This window comes from Mus pahari, chromosome 5 (genome assembly GCF_900095145.1).
Source record: "Mus pahari chromosome 5, PAHARI_EIJ_v1.1, whole genome shotgun sequence".
Taxonomy (NCBI): domain Eukaryota; kingdom Metazoa; phylum Chordata; class Mammalia; order Rodentia; family Muridae; genus Mus; species Mus pahari.
In genome coordinates, this window is record NC_034594.1 from 91,007,405 (window position 1) to 91,024,799 (window position 17,395).

Here is a 17,395-nt window from a genome sequence, read left to right on the forward strand (position 1 = left end):
CAGAAGTTGCAAAGTATTCAATTTCATCTTTGAGGTCCTAACATCGGTATAGTCTCATCATGGGAATACTGGGAGGCCTGGTACCCAGCCAGGTCAGCCTAGGAGGTGTGGAAGACAGAATGACAATGGTCAGATCTCTGACTTGGAGCTCCAGATCCCACCTTGTAAATCTAGCACTTAATAGCCAGAGCTGAACAGTCTCATCAGATCATTATGATTGCTTTACTCGGGAGATGAGAAGTATCCTAATATTAGGCAAACATAGGGGCCTTACTCTTAGAAATTACTAAAAGAATGGAGGAGATAAACGTGCTTATCTATAGGTAACAGAAGTATAGTACACAGAAATTATATGACTTCTGTCTTGGCTCTTGACCTCTTCACGATGTTTCTAACTGATTGAGAATATAAACGTTCTTCAACCATTGATATAGGTTAGTCCATTGTCCTTTGTTGCTGTCTTTGGAGGTACAGGAGACAACCCCAGGCCTATAGAAATATAGAATGTCAGAAGCTATAGGAAGCTGTCAAAGCTATGCCAATGACTGGGGAGAGAACACAGTCAGTGAGTGTTGGCTTACAAACAGGAGGGCCTGAGTTTCATCCCCAGGCCCCATGCTTAGAAAAATGGTGAGCATGTCTATCCATACATGTAATCCCATGGATGAGGAGACAGAGTCAGGAAGACCCCTTGTAACTACTAGTCAGCCTATCTACTAGACATCCTTTTGCATTCCTCTCTAGTGAGTTACCGTGTTTCAAAACCCCAAGGTGGATGGAATCTGATGAACAATAATCAAGTTATATCCTCAATCCTCTGCAGACACACATATGCTCCTTCATGCCCCAAAGATGTATACACACACACACACACACTCTCGCCAATATACACATACATACGCAAGGATAAACACATTCACACATACACACATGTACATATCTAAAAACAAAACTAAACACTGTTTATAACTGTAGAGTCTGAAGGAACCAACACCTGTTCGTAAAACACGGGAAGGAGAGGATTATCCACAGTAGTCAGTCTGTTCGGATGAACTGGTGCCTCATGGAGAGGCTGCTTGCAGGGCTTTAAAGCTCTGTGTGCTTTGTGTTAGCCATGGGATTTAAAAGGTAAACTGTCCTCATAGCTGGACTAGGGTCTCTGTAGCCAGTCTCTTCACAGAGGCCAGAGCCTTGCATAACACAGCTTGTTTTACTTTCAGTACCTGTGGAAGTAGTCAGTTCAGTGATTTATGTATTTACCCACTGGCTACACCACTAACCAGCCAGGGAGTGTTATGGACAGGACAACAGAATATATCCAAAACATGAAATCATGGAAATTGTTTTGCATGTGTGTGTGTGTGTGTGTGTGTTCAATGTATGTATGGTATATGTATATATGAGTACATTTGTATGTGCATGTGAAGCCCATAGGTAGACATTTAATTTTTTTTTGAAATAGGTCTCCAGGTCTCTCACTGAACCTGGCATCCACTGAATTCACTTGGTACCAGGACAAGTCCTCAGGTACTAGATACTTCTGCCTTCACATCTACAGCTATAAGAATATGAACTACATAGTCTCACCTAGCTTTTTATTTGTGTGGTTCTGAGTGTGTGTGTGTGTGTGTGTGTGTGTGTGTGTGTGTGTGTGTGTGTAGTGTAGTATTACATAGAAGATGTGTGGGGGAGTACATATTCCCTTATGAGTATGGAAGACTTAGACTCATAGAGAAAAACATCAAGCATCATGTTCCATCACTGCCTTGTTCTCCTGAGAAAAGGTCTCTTACTGAGAATGGCACTAGAGTAGCTTCCAATAATTAGTCCTTGATGAACCTCCTATCCCTGTCCTCCACAGCACTGTAATAACAGATATGCAAATGGCTACATTCCCTCTTATTATTTTTAACGTAGTTTCTAGAGACTTAGAACATTTTGCTGGTGAAGCATATACTCTTATTCATTGAGTTATCTCTAGCCCCAAACTTGGGTTTTCAAGTGGGAATGGGAGGACTGAACTCAGGTCCTCATGCTTTTGGAGCAAGGGCTGTACTGAGCCCATCATCTCACCAGGCCCATGGCAAATGTTTCTATAGAGAACCATACTTACTGTCACTAAAGGGAAATCTAGCAGAGTCTTCTGCTCCAATCTTGAGACTTCTGTTTAAATGTCAAGTGAGTTGCCTTTCTGAAGCATCTGCATACTCAATCTGAGAAGACCACTGAGAATGATATAAACCAGAGACACAGATAAAAGCTGTATGATGCTGTTTCACAAAGGCTGCTTTTCTACTCTCACCCTTTGTCACAATCATCCCTTTCCTTCCAGTGCCTTGTGAAAATTGTTTATGAAATTTTGCTCCCTTGATGAAAGCTTTATCCATGCCTAATATTCCGGTCACCTCTCATGACTAGCCACATTGTTCTCTTCAGTTGAAGTCTTGCCTGCCAGTTTGATCAACAATGTCCTACTCCATTCTTCTTGTCCCTGCCTAGTTATTTATATCATATTGTTTTACCCCCACCAGACCCTTTGGAGTAATGAATTGTAGGAAGCATATTAACACTAATCTTTATTATATACCTTGCCATTATACTGATTCACTTATGTCCATAATGTTGTAAGTGGTTCCCCAGATGGCTTGACCTATTGTCTTTGTCTTATCACATCAGAAAGATAAGGGACCAAAGTGAATTCTGAATATTCCCAACATGGAATTGAGGAGACAGTTTAGTTGGTAATGAGCTTGCAATGCAAGTATAAGAACCCATGTTGGGTACCTAGAACCCAAGTGGAGTGAAAAACTGGACTAAAATAAGCTGAGTGTGATGGTACACAGTATGGGGGACAGAGACAGGAAGGTCCCTGGGCCATGCTAGGCTACTGGTCAAGTAGATGATTTCTGCTAAACAACAGTTCAGGTTGTCCTCTGGAATACAAATGTTTTTATGTACATACATTCATGACCATACACACATCACATGTGCATGCACACACATACACACATACACACACACAGACACACAGACACACACACACACACACACACACACGGGATGGAGGAAGAGGGAGGAGAGGGAGAACAAGAACAGTACTTAGGTGAATTCAGATATAAAGAAGAGAAAAATCTCCTATGGAAGCAAACACAATTTTGATATGATCTTTGTAATTTGTGTATAGTCTAATTACACTATAAAGTTTAAGTGCATTACCGTATCTATGCATAAAACTATGTGGAAAACCCTCATAAAAGAGACTAATTTGGTCTTCCTAGCAAGATGAATCCCAGTGTTCAATCCCCAAATGGTATAAACCAGGCTTGATGATATGCATCTGGAATTCCTACATTCAGGAGTTTGAAACAAGACCATCAGAAATGTATGCAGCTATGCAGATTTTGATCTACTGGAGACTTTGTTTCAGAAAAAAAAAAAGGAAAGAAAAAAGAAAAAAAAATAGGAAAGAAGGAAGATAGATAAGAAAAGAGGGGGGAAGGGATGGAAGGAGGGAAGATGAATGGGAAGATATGTGTGTGTAGGTTAGTAGATGAATGGGTGGATAGATGGAGGGATGAATATATATCAATAAGAGCTTCAAAGCACATGTGGATTGGAATCTGAGTTTTGGTCTTTCCTGTTTCTTTCACCTGTTAATCAAACAGAAGAAATTCCGAAATGTTCTTAGAAAAGCTGTCCTTAAGTTTGACAGTTTATTTAGGAAACCACCTTTGTGCTGATGGCTCATCTCCAGTAATCAGAGTTGCAGACAAAGCCTGGGAAAGTCACATAATGGGTCAGAGATGGGTGAAAATTCAAGCTGACTGTGGAAACCTTTGTAGTTTGTGGATTACAAGCCAGTGCTCCCAGGTCTTCAGTGCAAGCACATTATCTGATGTTTAATATTTATTTTCATATAATGTATCATGAGCAAATCTTCAAAATGTGTTTGTATTGAAAATCTTTTTTTATTTTTACTCTTGAGTAGTTAGAGAATCCAAGTGGGACTGATTGTCTCAGAGTGGGTCAGAAGTGACTCCTGTCAGCCTTGACCTTCAGCTTCCTAATTCTGAGACACAAACTCCTCCAAGGAGTTGTGCTTCAGCCCACTCGGGAATTCAAGTTTAGACTGTTTTCTGTTTCTTAGCTGGTTTGTTGACAGGCTTCTGAAACCCATCAAATATGCCAGAATTTGCCACAAGAACTCTTGTCTTTCTCAGAAAATAAGCTTGACAGCTGGATCAGCAATTATGGGGCTAGTAGAAACTCAGACCTCATTGGCATTCGGTAGCTGCTCAGAGAAGTAAGGTGGCTAGACAGGATTTGCATTGACCTGGAAGGTCAGCCTGGGGAGATGTAGCTCCTGCCCTTAATGGGAAAAGCTCAGGACCAAGTTTAGCCTATCTATTATAGTCTGGAAAAAATCTGCCAATGTGTCATCACTGACACAAACCTCAGTTTGCATTAAATAGAGTTTACAATAATAAGATAGTAAAAATCAGTTCTGAGAAAAAAATATTATTCATTCCAGTATGTGCCTAACAGCTGTGTTCCAGGTCACTGACATTGTAGATATAGTAGTGAACTCTCAGGAGTGTGCACATAACAGAAAAAGAAAATGTTCCCTGGAATTCTACAAACATAAAATTCTTCTATGGGACTCCTTAACTATCAATTCTGGGTCTGTTCTGTAAGAAATGTTGACCCTCACTTCATAAAAGCACTGGAGACTCGGGTAGACAAAGCAGAACCATTTATCTTACTACCTTGCAACACTATTGTCAGCTCAGAATGACAGACACACTGACTGAGAGCAGAGAGCAATTTTTAGAAACAGAACAAAGACCTTCTCTTTCTTCCTTCCCTCCCTCCTTTCTCATTGGCTAAGGAGTCAGGAGCATATACTCTTACACATTATCTAGGTCTTCTTTTTCCCTGTCACATATGGCCATCTTTTTTTTTTTTTTTTTCAACAATACTGTACATGAGTTCATCTTGAGGTTTTGCAATCTAATCATTTTTAGAGATTATCAGAGCCTAATTATTAGGCTGTTAGGCAACCTTGGCTATTAGTAACTTCCTACTTCAAGCCTCCAATTTGGATAGCCAGTTTCATCAAGTTAACAGAATTCGGATACAGTTTGCTAGCTTAGGGGCTCCCAGTGATTTTTGTCCACCTAGATCTGGCCCTAAGATGACTCAAGGTATTTTTATTTTGAAAATGAGCCAACCGATTTTACTTCTTACACATGCCCAGAGTTTCTGCAATGAGGTCTGAGATCCCGTATTTCTGACCAGCATTGTTGACATAAAAATACTGCAGTTATTAGCAGATGGTGACTAGAACTAGCTGAGCTTCACAGATCCAAGATCTGACCCTGTGTGTTCTCTCTTCATGGCATCTCTCTACTGGCAATGCTCTTGACCTTCATAAGTACATCTCTTGGTTTTATATACTCCTGACACTGTATCTCACCTTGGAGAGGGTGGGGAACCTCTTATTTGGTCTGCCCAATAGGAAGAGCTGGTCTGTTTCTGCAGAGTGCAGAGTCATGGCTGTGCTCTCCAGCTTAGAGTTCTGAACCAGGAAGTTTATCAAAGATGTTCCTGTTCATCCATGCTGTACATCCAGGATGCAGACACATATGTTGAAATAGATTAATAGAAGCAATCCATGGAGATGGGAAGATTTCTCTGTGGATAAAACATTGCTGCACTGATATTACCACCTCATTTCAGGTTACAGGCACCCTCATAAATAGCTGGCAGATGAAGAATTCCACTTCTAATACTACCACTTAGAAAGTAGAAAAGTAAATCTCTGAAACAAGATGATAAGCTAGAGTAGCTACCAAAGAACTCTGGGTTCAAGTGAGAGACTCTGCCTCAATAATTAAGGTGGGAGCTATGAGGGAACATATTCAATCTCAACTTCTGGTTCTCTTCTGCACACATTTCCATGTACATATATGACCTCCCTTTCTATAAAATACAATAGTACACACACACACACACACACACACACACACACACACACACACACCATTTACATACATATCCAAGAATCAAGGAAAAAGAAAAAACTGTATAAATCAAGAATATTTGAGAGCAATGAGGTTATACAAATCAGCTAGAAAAAATAGACCTAGTAAGAACATAGTATGCATCAGGAGAATAAAATAAAGAGAAGTTGTCAAGACTGACACACGGATGACTAGAACAGCACCATACCTCCATGAGCAAATGATATAACTGATCATGTTCAGTATATTTACTTTATGTGTTCTTTCTTCCTGGCATCTCTCTACTGGCAATACACTTGACCTTCATAAATACTTCTCCTGGAAGAAATGCAGAAGACTAGGAGCCCAGGAAGTTCATATTAACTTGAAAAGACAAGAAACCCACCCCTTAATATCATAAATTTAAAAAAAATAATGTGTGTGTGTGTGTGTGTGTGTGTGTGTGTGTTGTGTATTTGGGGGTGTGTAATACTATAGTGCACAGAGAATAACATTGTTCAGTCTGTCTCTTCTACTTTCCTGTGGGGTTCAGAGATTAAAACTCACTATTAGGCTCGCTATGCAAGCCTTTTCCTTGCTGGACCATCTTACCTATTCTCCTCTTTTCTTTGATTTAGTATCCTTTCTTCTCTCTTGTTTCTTTTCTTTCTTTTCTCTTTTTTCTTTTTTTAATTGAAAACAGATTCTCTCTCAATTTTTGCCTTTGCATAGAGATTTTTTGAATTTTTTTATTAGATATTTTCTTTATTTACATTTCAAATGCTATCCCGAAAGTTCATACAGACCATAGGTTTCCCTCCCTCCACTCCTCCCACCTCTCTTCACATCCTCTCTCCCCTGGATCCACCCCTCCCCCACCCCCTGTGTCCCTTCAGAAAAGAGCAGGTCTCCATGAAACTACAACTAAACAGGACAAAACAAAATACAATAAGAAAAAGCAAAAAAAGAAAACCTCACAATAAGTCTGTATGAGGCAACCAAACATGAGGGAAAAGCCCCAAGAGCAGGCAAATGAGTCAGACACACCAACTCCCACTGTTAAGTGTTCCATGAAAGCACCAAGCTCACAGTCACAACATATATGCATATTGAGAAACTGGTTCAGACAGCAGCAGGCACTGAGTGTGTAGTTCATATGAACCCTGCTTGGTTGATTCAGTGGGCCATGTTCTCCTGGTATCCTCCATCCTCTCTGACTCCCACAACCTTTCTGCCCCTTCTTATATAGGGTTACCCAAGCTTGAGAGCAGGAACCCGAGGGACACCTTCAGTTTACTTAAACTCTTTCTGCACAATGTCTAATGATCTACTCCCATCTGCTGCCAAAGGAAGCCTTTCTAATGATGATTAAGAAAAATGAATCTATGAAAATAGCAGAATATCATTAGGAATCATTTCATTGATTTTGGTTTTTTGAGCAGTAGTGTTTGGCATTACCCTGCATCTCTGGGCCATCTAGTCTCTGGTTCATGGCTCTCCAAGCAGTGTAGGGCATGGACTTCCTTTCATGGAGTAAACCCCAAGATAAACCAGATATTATTTGGCTACTCACACAAGATGTACACAATGAGTACCTCAGCATATCTTGCAAGCGGGACAGATTGTAGGTCATAAGCTTTGTGCCTGGGTTAGTGGCCATGTTTTTTGTTAAGTAGCCGATAGAGAAAGTTTCCACACAAAAGAGATTAGAATATAAGGGAGAAGGCCTCTCATATAGGCACCAGCTTAATTTCCCCACCTTCAATGAGCTGTGCCATACATTGCTCAGCAATGAGACCTTGCTGTCAGTTTGAAGATAGCAAGTCTCTGTCTCCTGGGTTGCTTAGAGATCATCCCAGGACCCTCTTGTCCACAACTCAGCCAAATACATCCTAGTCCTGCCACTGAGATTCTTGCATGAGTATAAGAGAGGCAAGTTCAGACTCTGTATCAGTCATCAGTAGAAGTCCGCACGAGGAACACCCTTACAGATTCCAGGAAGTTTCCACTACATAAAGTTTCCACAAAGCTCCCCATATGTTCCCTAATTCCAGGTATCTCTCCTTGCACATTCTCCCACTGTCTCCCCCAACCTGATCCTTTCTGTTCCAATTCCCACCTTCCAGCAATCCATCTGAAACATCTATTACATTTCCTCTTCCCTGGAAGAGACACTCTTTACCTAGCCTATCTCGGTCTATGTACTGTAGTTTGTTTATAATTTATGTAATAGATAATATCTACAACTTTTTGGTCACTTGGACTTTTACAGTGTACGTTTTCTTCAAACTGCCAAGTTCTTTACATCTCACAAATTCCTTGAAGCACCCACTATTTAATGAGGCAAAAACTTATCTTCAATGTCAAACAACTCATTACCTTGCACATGCTTTTAGACAGGTGCATGATCTTCTGAGTCTTGATTTTATCAGTTTTTCAAAGGAAAAATGTCTAGATAATACATGACTGTCAAGCCCATTAAATAAAGCAAATATATGCTAGCAATTACCCAAGAATAGTTTGCTTAACCCAGGGCACACACAACATCTCCATTAGCCATTGAAAATTGTGAGAGAAGGTAGAAAGTATATTTAGTTGCTAGTTATTTTTGTGTCCTTAATAAATAGTGATCCTGGTAGTGATGGGGTAGTTCAGTGGGTTAAATTATTTGCTATGTAATCAAAATGACTTGAGTTTGAACCCATGTAAAAAGTGAAAGATAGGGGGCATACATCTGTGATGCTAGCAAGCCTACAGAAAAGTTGGAACCAGACAGCATAATTAACTGTAAGCTCATGTGCCAGCTTGCTTGTAGTATATATATATATATATATATATATATATATATATATATATATATATATATATGTTAGAAACAATAAAAAAGAAGGCACCTGAATAAAATAGAAGATGGAAAGAACTGAATCCTGAAAGTTGTTTTCTGATCTAGTGCAAACCAAAGCACCTGCACACCAATAAATCTATACAAACAAACACACACACACACACACACACACACACAGAGAGAGAGAGAGAGAGAGAGAGAGAGAGAGAGAGAGAGAGAGAGAGAGAGTTTATAATCCATAACATAAAACATTAACTGTTAAAAATAATAGCTCATCTCTAACCTGGATGCCTCTTGTTTTATAGCATATATTTTCTATCATTATCTTATAGTTTGATAAAGAATCTGGCCAGATATTTATACAACCAGTAAAGGTTTTAATGTCTACAACAGAACTCTGTCTGAACATTAAATTCCAAATAAGGCAATCATTACAGAGGCATAATAACATCCAATAATGAAAATCTAATGTATGTTGTATTTCTTTTTTTTTTTTTTTTAATGACAACAGTAAGAATTATGAGTTGCTATCGCTGTTTTAAATCTGCTTCTCTAAGCCATGTTGGGGATGCTAAGCATCCCCTCAGTTTCTAGAGAAGGGATTAAGAATTCACTGGGTATACTTAATCCTTCTTCAAAACTTCTCCTGCAGTTCTGCTTCTCCATCTGTGAAACAGTTGTGACAATTCATGTGTTAATTAATTAATATTCCAAATATCCAGAGCATTTGGATGAATTCTCTCAGGTGAGCAAAATGTTTCTGTTAGTAAGTGTAAGTGATGTTGGAAAAAACTTGCATCATCCTACCAGGATGAGTCTATTTACAACTGAATACTCATCCACAATCTCAGAACTTTGAAAAAGTCGTCAAAGGTTCCCCACTCCAAATTCCCCAGTAACTTGTTCACACAAATCTCTATACCATCTTCATCTTTCACTCAAAGTCTTTTCAACTGGATATATCTCCCCTGGATTAATAATGAGGTAAGATGACACTGAATGTGTATTTACATGTCAGTACTTATAATTTGCACGACAACCTTTTGTAGGCCTCATCAAATGATCAATAGAAATGTAACTTGTGAAAGTTCAGAATTCGTCCTCCATGCACCATCTACCAAGCTGCAGAACAAGAATGAAGCATTTATACACATTTCTCCTTTACCTGAAGCTCAAATTTCTCAGCACACTTTGACCTGTTTCCTTGGAGCACATGCATGTATGTGACATTTCATCTAATCAATAATGCTTCTAGACTTTCCAGAAAGGTCAAGAAGTACAATTTACATCATCACAGCTATGAGAGTAATCAAGAGAGATCATGAAACTACTGGAGAAAAAAAGTTCTAGAATGTAGAACTTGACAGAGGAATTTAGAGCTTCAGAAAATTCTGGTGGCCAATGATCCTCCAATATAAGATCATAAAAGGAAATGGGAAGTGCAAGAAAATAGCAACATCATGTTTGTGTTAACCATTTATATTTTAATCAAGTACATCACTGTGTATAATTCTGCAAAGAAGCAACACTTATGGTTTCTATGTTTGACCTACTTAAGACCTCAGCTTTCTCCTAGTATTATTCTGTGGTGTCCTAAAGACATAAATCACACTTGTTGATCTTTATTTTCTCATAACAATCACAGAACATGGCCTGACCAGTGTCAGACTGTACTAAAATCTGTAATGCCCAAGTTTCCAGTATAGGATTGTGGTAAGAGAATAGACACTGGAGACAGCAGCATCAATATTTTTGTAAGAATAGAGCCAGTTGGCAGAGGAGGACTAGAGTCCCTTCCTTGCCACCATACAGGTCAATTTTGTGTGAGAAAACCTCATGCCACACAAAGGAACAAGAGGCAAGTGTTGTAGAGTTATCTTATAAACAGTCATGTGCCTCCTGACCTAAACTTACTGAATACACTTTCCCCTCTGTTCATCATGATTGTCCACTCTCGTCCTCAGGAGTGCTTCTCCTTTTTCAATAAACAGTTCCTACTTATAACTATTTGTCTCTCATGCAATCCTTTGTCCTGGGACACATAATCTTGGAATCAGGAGTCCTCAGAACTCAGACTGCCACCTTTAACAGGGTGATGTGGGAGAGGTTTTACCCAGTGTTGGGCAGCGACACTCTAATGGAGTGATGTTCTCCATGCTGTGTGAATGTAAAATTTAAACACTGCACTTCCTCATGGGGGTGGGAGCCATGATCCTGTAATAAACATAACTTACCAGTTACTTCTTAGGTGTCACCCTTTGCACTGTGTTTTTCAGCCTGTAGGAAGTAAGTATGCTGGAAATTAGAGTTCTTGCTGTCCATCACCAGATCTTATCACTGAACTTCTTGTGTTCTTTTGCCTTTCTCCCTCTATCCCTGTGACACTAGCTCCATCTCTTCCCAAGTGCTTCATTCAGTATCAGCATACAGATGTGTTTTACCTTGTGTATCTAGGTTCTCCTTTCCTTTTGGATCGTTCAGTCTGCTTGCAAATTTATTCATATTGCTTTCCCCTTTCCAAGCACAGATGGATGCTATGCAGTTGTTCTGTGCATTGCTGAACAGTAAAGCTTCATCTGCTGTCACAGTGGCAGAGTGACAGTAATCAGAAGAGAACAGGGGAATACCAGGGACAAGAAGTGGGAGTGGGTAGGTAGGGGAGCAGGGGCGGGTGGAGGATATAGGGAACTTTTGGGATAGCATTTGAAATGTAAATAAAGAAAATATCTAATTAAAAAAAAAAGAGAGAGAGAGAAGAGAACAGGAATCCACACTATGAAGCACAGGTGGATCATTTCCATAGCCCCGGTGAAAGCTGGTGGAAACAAGACTCTGTAGGAAGCTGGGTTCAGCCTGGAACACACTGTGCAGGAAAATCAGACACCAAAATCAAACAGCATCATTTGGCTGAAGGTTTGGGGCCATCCAATAGATCATCGGTTCATGATCCCCAGACCCTTCTAGTTAACCCACTCACAACTGGCGATCTAGTTCAGGCTGGCCTTGAACTCAGAAATTTTCACACCTCTGCCTCCCAAGTGCTGGGATTAAAGACGTGCGCAACCACGCCCGGCTTTATTTCATACTGTCTCAAAACAAAGTGTATGCCTGGTAAGGTGGTACATATTTTATTGTTTATTAAGTGACTAGTGTTAATACATTTAATTATTAGATTATCCATATATTTAATTTGTTGTTTATTCATTCTCTGATTATTTTATACATGTATACAACATAATATGATCATAACTGCCTCCCCTCCCATCTTGTCTTCCAATATGTCTGGCCTCTTTCACCATTTTATTTATGCTTTTGTGTGTGTGTGCACAGGCCCACATAAGTGTTGCATATATATTGAGGTGGATATCAGAGGTGTTTCTCGGTTTCTGACCAATTTATTTAATATTTGTTTCATTTTGCTTTTAACCATGAATGTATATTGGGGGGTGTGATTGCCTACACATGTAAGTGCTAGTGCCTGTAGGGTCCAGAAGGCATTGAGTGACCAGAATCAGGAGTTAGGCTCTGCAGTGAACCACCCATGTCAGTGCTAGGAAATCAAAGAGTACTCCTCACTCTTAACCACGAGGCCTTCTCTCCAGCCATATAAAGACCTTTGAGAACAGGTCTCTCTCACTGTACCTGGACTTTTCATCTAGACTTGCTAGCCAGCTAGTTCCCTGGAGCTTCCTATTTTTGTCTCCATAGTTCTTATCTGACTGGTACTTCTGGTTGTCTAAAAGGAATGCTAGAGTCTAAGCTCAGCTGATGCTCATTGGTGCACAGCAAACATTACTCACTGAGTTACATTCCCAGCTTTGAGGGTTTCTTTTTTCCCCTAAAGAATATATTTTATGGGTTTCTAATGTATTTATCTTATGTATGAATTTAAGTCTTAGATAAAGTTGCAAAGGTGATCCAGCTTTCAAGTTATAGCTCTAATGTTCTCTCTAGCCACTGCTCTAATTACCCAAGACAGAGCAACATGACCAAGAACTCCATAGGTTCAGCTTGAAGTTCAGTGAGTACAGCATGCATAGATGTAGTGATAATATTGAGTGGGAATGTTTTGAAAAACACAGGAGAATGGAAAAACCTCCCTACATCTGGCCAGTCGCTTTTTACAATCTGGAGTCTTCAAGGATATTATTGTTAACTGTATATATAAAGAATAAATCATAGAATTTTATTTTTAAGATAATTACAGAAAATCATGATTTTTCTTCCTTTTAAAAATTGTTTATGAAGAATAGTTCTATGTTCTTGAACAAGAAAAATAATTAAGTTGTCATTATGAATATTCAATCTAAGAATTTTTTAATTGCTAGTAAATCCTGACAAATTGAGTTTTTGTGGCTTCTGGATTTCAAAAGAGAATAATTGTATCTTGTCCACACAGCCCTTCACCTCTGTTTCACCCTACTAAGATGCTGTATGATGAATCCTTTCCAAGTTGTCATTAAGTAGTCTTACAGTTTTTGTATTATAGAAGTAATAACATTTTACAGTATAATTTTTTGTAATAAAAATAGAGAAAGACTATAAAAGTCACCTATAATAATTCTTCCAAGGAGCCATGGAGATCACTCATTGGTAAAGTGCTTACTGTACAAGCATGGCAATATTAATTCTCTACACATTTAAAAAGCTTGGCTCAGTGACACACTTCTGTAATCTCAACCTTGGAGTAGAATGAGATCCCTGGAGCTCGCTGGCCATCCAGTTTGTTTAATTGTTGACAATCATTCTCAGTGAAAAATGAGAATTGGAGAGCCAAGTCAACTGGTAGAGAGAGTATGTTCCATGCACAAGGTCTTCAGTTCTCCTCATCGCTGCATAAAACCAGGCACATGGTACACTCTTTTAATCCTAGCACTTAAATAATAGAGACAGGAAGATGAGAAATTCAAAGTCATCCTCATAATACTGTGAATCCAAGAACAACCTGGGCTATATGAGTCTAGAATGTGAGTGGGGCAGACACCCAGGGTCAGTCTCTAACATCTACATGCAGCATGTGTAAACCTGCACATGTGCATAAATGTTTACACACACACACACACACACACACTCAAATAATTTTCTCCACCGGATGTTATGATAGAAACTTGTTAGTTTGTGTATATGCATACACCTCAAAACTTTGTTTGGATCAAGACTTCTTGACTTTTGACTATCTGGCTTTCATACCAAAAGAACAATATGCTAAGTGAAATTTAGCTGGCATATAATGCCAAATCCTACATGATATTATCCATGGAGTTTGACCAAGCTGATCTCAAGAAGGCTGGAGTAGGGAGAAAGGAGTAGTAAAGAACAAAACACAATCAAGTTGAAGTTGAATTAAATAAAGTCCTGGTATCTATTTATGGTAATAATGTGAAGGAAAAATCATAATTATATTTTGCAATTTTCATGTTACCTTTCCCTGGGAAGATGTGAACAAATGTCTATTCACTCCATATATGTCTGTATATATATATATATATATATATATATATATATATATATATATATATACCATATTACTACTTCTACTTCCTTCAAATATACCATATTACTACTTCATTCAAATCATTACCATATCAGCTATTTTTTTCCCAATAAACACCTAAGAATCTTCAGAATTATCATGACTGGATTTTAGAAAAGATCAAATTAATCATCAAGAGTTGTCATAATGAAGGATATTTCTTTTCCAACCCCAGTCTGGAGCTTAGGATAAAGAGATAAAATGATCAAATGTCAGAATCAAATTAGCAAGAAGAATAAGTCATGAGAGCTTATTATAAACTAGGCACTGGTCTGAGAAAAGCATGATGCAGGTGCCTGTGGCATTGCAATCCTGTCTTCTTAAGCACAGGCTGGCACAACACTGTTAGATCATGAGCCTGCACTTTTATGTCAGATCATATAGCCCAATCAGGCCACTGTTCCCTGCAGCTCTCACTGGGGCAGAGTTTAAGAAGCAGTCTGTGTGCCACCCCTGTTAGTAAAATATCAGAAATGTTGTATGTTCTAAGGATAGGACCAAGACTCCTCAGAGGTATTCCCAGGAGCTCTAAATGCTGCTCCCTGGGGAGGTTCCTCTTGCCTCTCTCAGCATCCCTTGCATAGCAGCTATATAGTTGTCATACTCACCCTATACTCCTCTTATTCTTACCATTATGAAGCTCTTCTACAGGCTTTAAAGCAAGTTTCTCCTCACTTCTAAGCCTCCATTATTTTTAGATCTCCAGATATTGTATTGTGATGATCCAAGAATCCCTGAATGAAGAACACAGATTTGATAATGTACAAAGACAAAGAGCATTTATTATGCATACACACACAAAAAAAAAGCCAGCATGTGGGGATCAACTATTCCAACAAAGTGATGACCACAGGGAAGCTCACAAGTCCTCTTAAAGCCACTTAGGGTTTTTCCAGTTGCACTTGGGTCACTTTCTCCAGGATTGGTTGAGCTTTCAGAATATTTGTACACTTCCGATTGGTTCATAACTCAAGGGAGGCAGAGAGAATTACATTATAAGGCCTTTTTCGTATCTGCTGTAAGCTCCTGGTCAGATGTCAGGGGAGTTGCTGATTGGCTGCCCCTTTGGTGTGTGTGTGTGTGTGTGTGTGTGTGTGTGTGTGTGTGTGTGTGTGTGTTTTCCTAGAAGTCTTGGCTACCCTCCTGGGAAAGTGAATCTTAAGGCTTAACATGGCTCCTGTTCTACTATGTAGTGAGTTATGTCCTCTCATTAATTTTGTCTAATATTCCTGTTATCTGAAGGCCCAGTCCCTGCCTTGATCTTCTTGTACACAATACAACTCATTGGTGGGAGTTATGTAGCAGCATCCTTCCTGGATAGGCTGCTGTTCTTGTTTTGTTTTGTTCAGCAATCACTAACAGGAGTTTCCACTTCAGTCTGGTGTATATGCTCAGCCTACAAATGAATGATTCCTTAGATTCTACGTAGGTTGGTTCTATTCCATCTATCTCTCTTTGTAAGAGAGATCTTACAGACTTCAGGAACATTCCCGTGAACTGAGCAGCATCAAAGATGAAAAGCAAAAGTAGCTGCCATGAGGAAACACGCTGATGTTTCTTTCTCTCTTCTCTCTGCTCTCAGGATCAGATGTAGCTGACTTTGATGGCCGGAGCTCACTTTTATACAGGTTCAATCAGAAGACAATGAGTACCCTCAAAGATGTGATCTCCCTGAAGTTCAAGAGCATGCAAGGAGATGGAGTTCTGTTCCATGGAGAAGGACAACGTGGAGACCACATCACCCTGGAACTCCAGAAGGGCAGACTAGCTCTCTACTTGAACCTGGGTAAGGTCATTCCTATGCGTATGTTGTGTATATGACTGCTGAGGATAGAGGTGAAGCTGGGGAATCCTCCTCAAGCACCACCCCCCTTTTTGTGGCTTTGAATTTATAGCTCACTGATTTACCTGGACAACTGACAAACAAACTACAAGGATCTTCCTGTCCCTATTTCCCCTTCTGACACCCACCCCATGCTGGAATTTGAAGAATGAGTTTATGCAGCTGGCTTTTTAACCTGAGTTCTAGGGGTTGAAACCAAATCCTCATGCTTGTGCTGCCTTGTCACTCATTGGAAATCTGCTCTGGATAAAAGCAAATGTTGACTGAGGTAGGATAATCTTCATATTTAGGTTTGGAAAACACTGCAGATGTTAGCAATAAAAGCACAGGGATAAAGGTTTTTAAGTAATTTTAGATAACCCAACCTTGAATTATTTGTGGTTACACTCGGTTTCCTTCTTTCTAATTTTTTATACATAGTTTCAGTGGAGACAGGGGATGTCTCCAAAATGACAGGGTTAGAGACTAGGGAAGAGGGGAAAACAGTTCTAAACATCATGGCCTCTTTATCTCTCTCTCTCTCTCTCTCTCTCTCTCTCTCTCTCTCTCTCTCTCTCTCTTTATGTGTGTTTGTGTGTATGTGTGTGTGTGTTTGTTGTAAGAATATTAGCATATATAAATGTACGTATGTATGCACATATGTGTGGAGAACTGAGCAAGACACTAGTATCTTGCTATCTCTGTGTGTAATATTGCCTTGAGACAAAGTCTCTTACTGACCCAAAAACTTATATTTGGGTCTAGGCTGGATTGTTAGCAAGCCCTTAAGATCTACCTATTTCTGTCACTGAGTGCTGGGGTTATAGGAACTCATGGCCATGCACATTTATTACTATTATTGTTACTGATATGTTTATAAAAAGATAAAGAGAGAGCAGATATATTTTGGTAGATGTGTGGAAGGGTGTGCCTCGGAGATCCCAAGCTGAGGCATCCCTTCTACCGGAGGCACCATCCACACAAAGGCATAGTATAGAATAGATTTTATTCAGGGAATGGGGAGGGGACTTAAGAGGGTGTCAGAGACAAAGAAAGACTGAGAAAGGCAGAGAGAGAGAGAGAGAGAGAGAGAGAGAGAGAGAGAGGAGAAAGAGAGAGAGAAGAAGAAGAAGAAGAAGAAGAAGAAGAAGAAGAAGAAGAAGAAGAAGAAGAAGAAGAAGAAGAAGAAGAAG

At 39.5% G+C, this 17,395-nt stretch overlaps 1 protein-coding gene across 1 annotated transcript in view; it reads left to right on the forward strand.

Annotated features, from left to right (window-relative positions):
* Nucleotides 1–17,395, forward strand: part of Cntnap5 (contactin associated protein like 5) — an 858,611-nt gene that overhangs the window by 355,046 nt on the left and 486,170 nt on the right. The window contains exon 5 of the mRNA XM_029539128.1: nucleotides 15,963–16,166. Within this exon, the coding sequence (XP_029394988.1) occupies nucleotides 15,963–16,166 (204 nt within the window). The remainder of the gene's footprint in view (nucleotides 1–15,962; nucleotides 16,167–17,395) is intronic.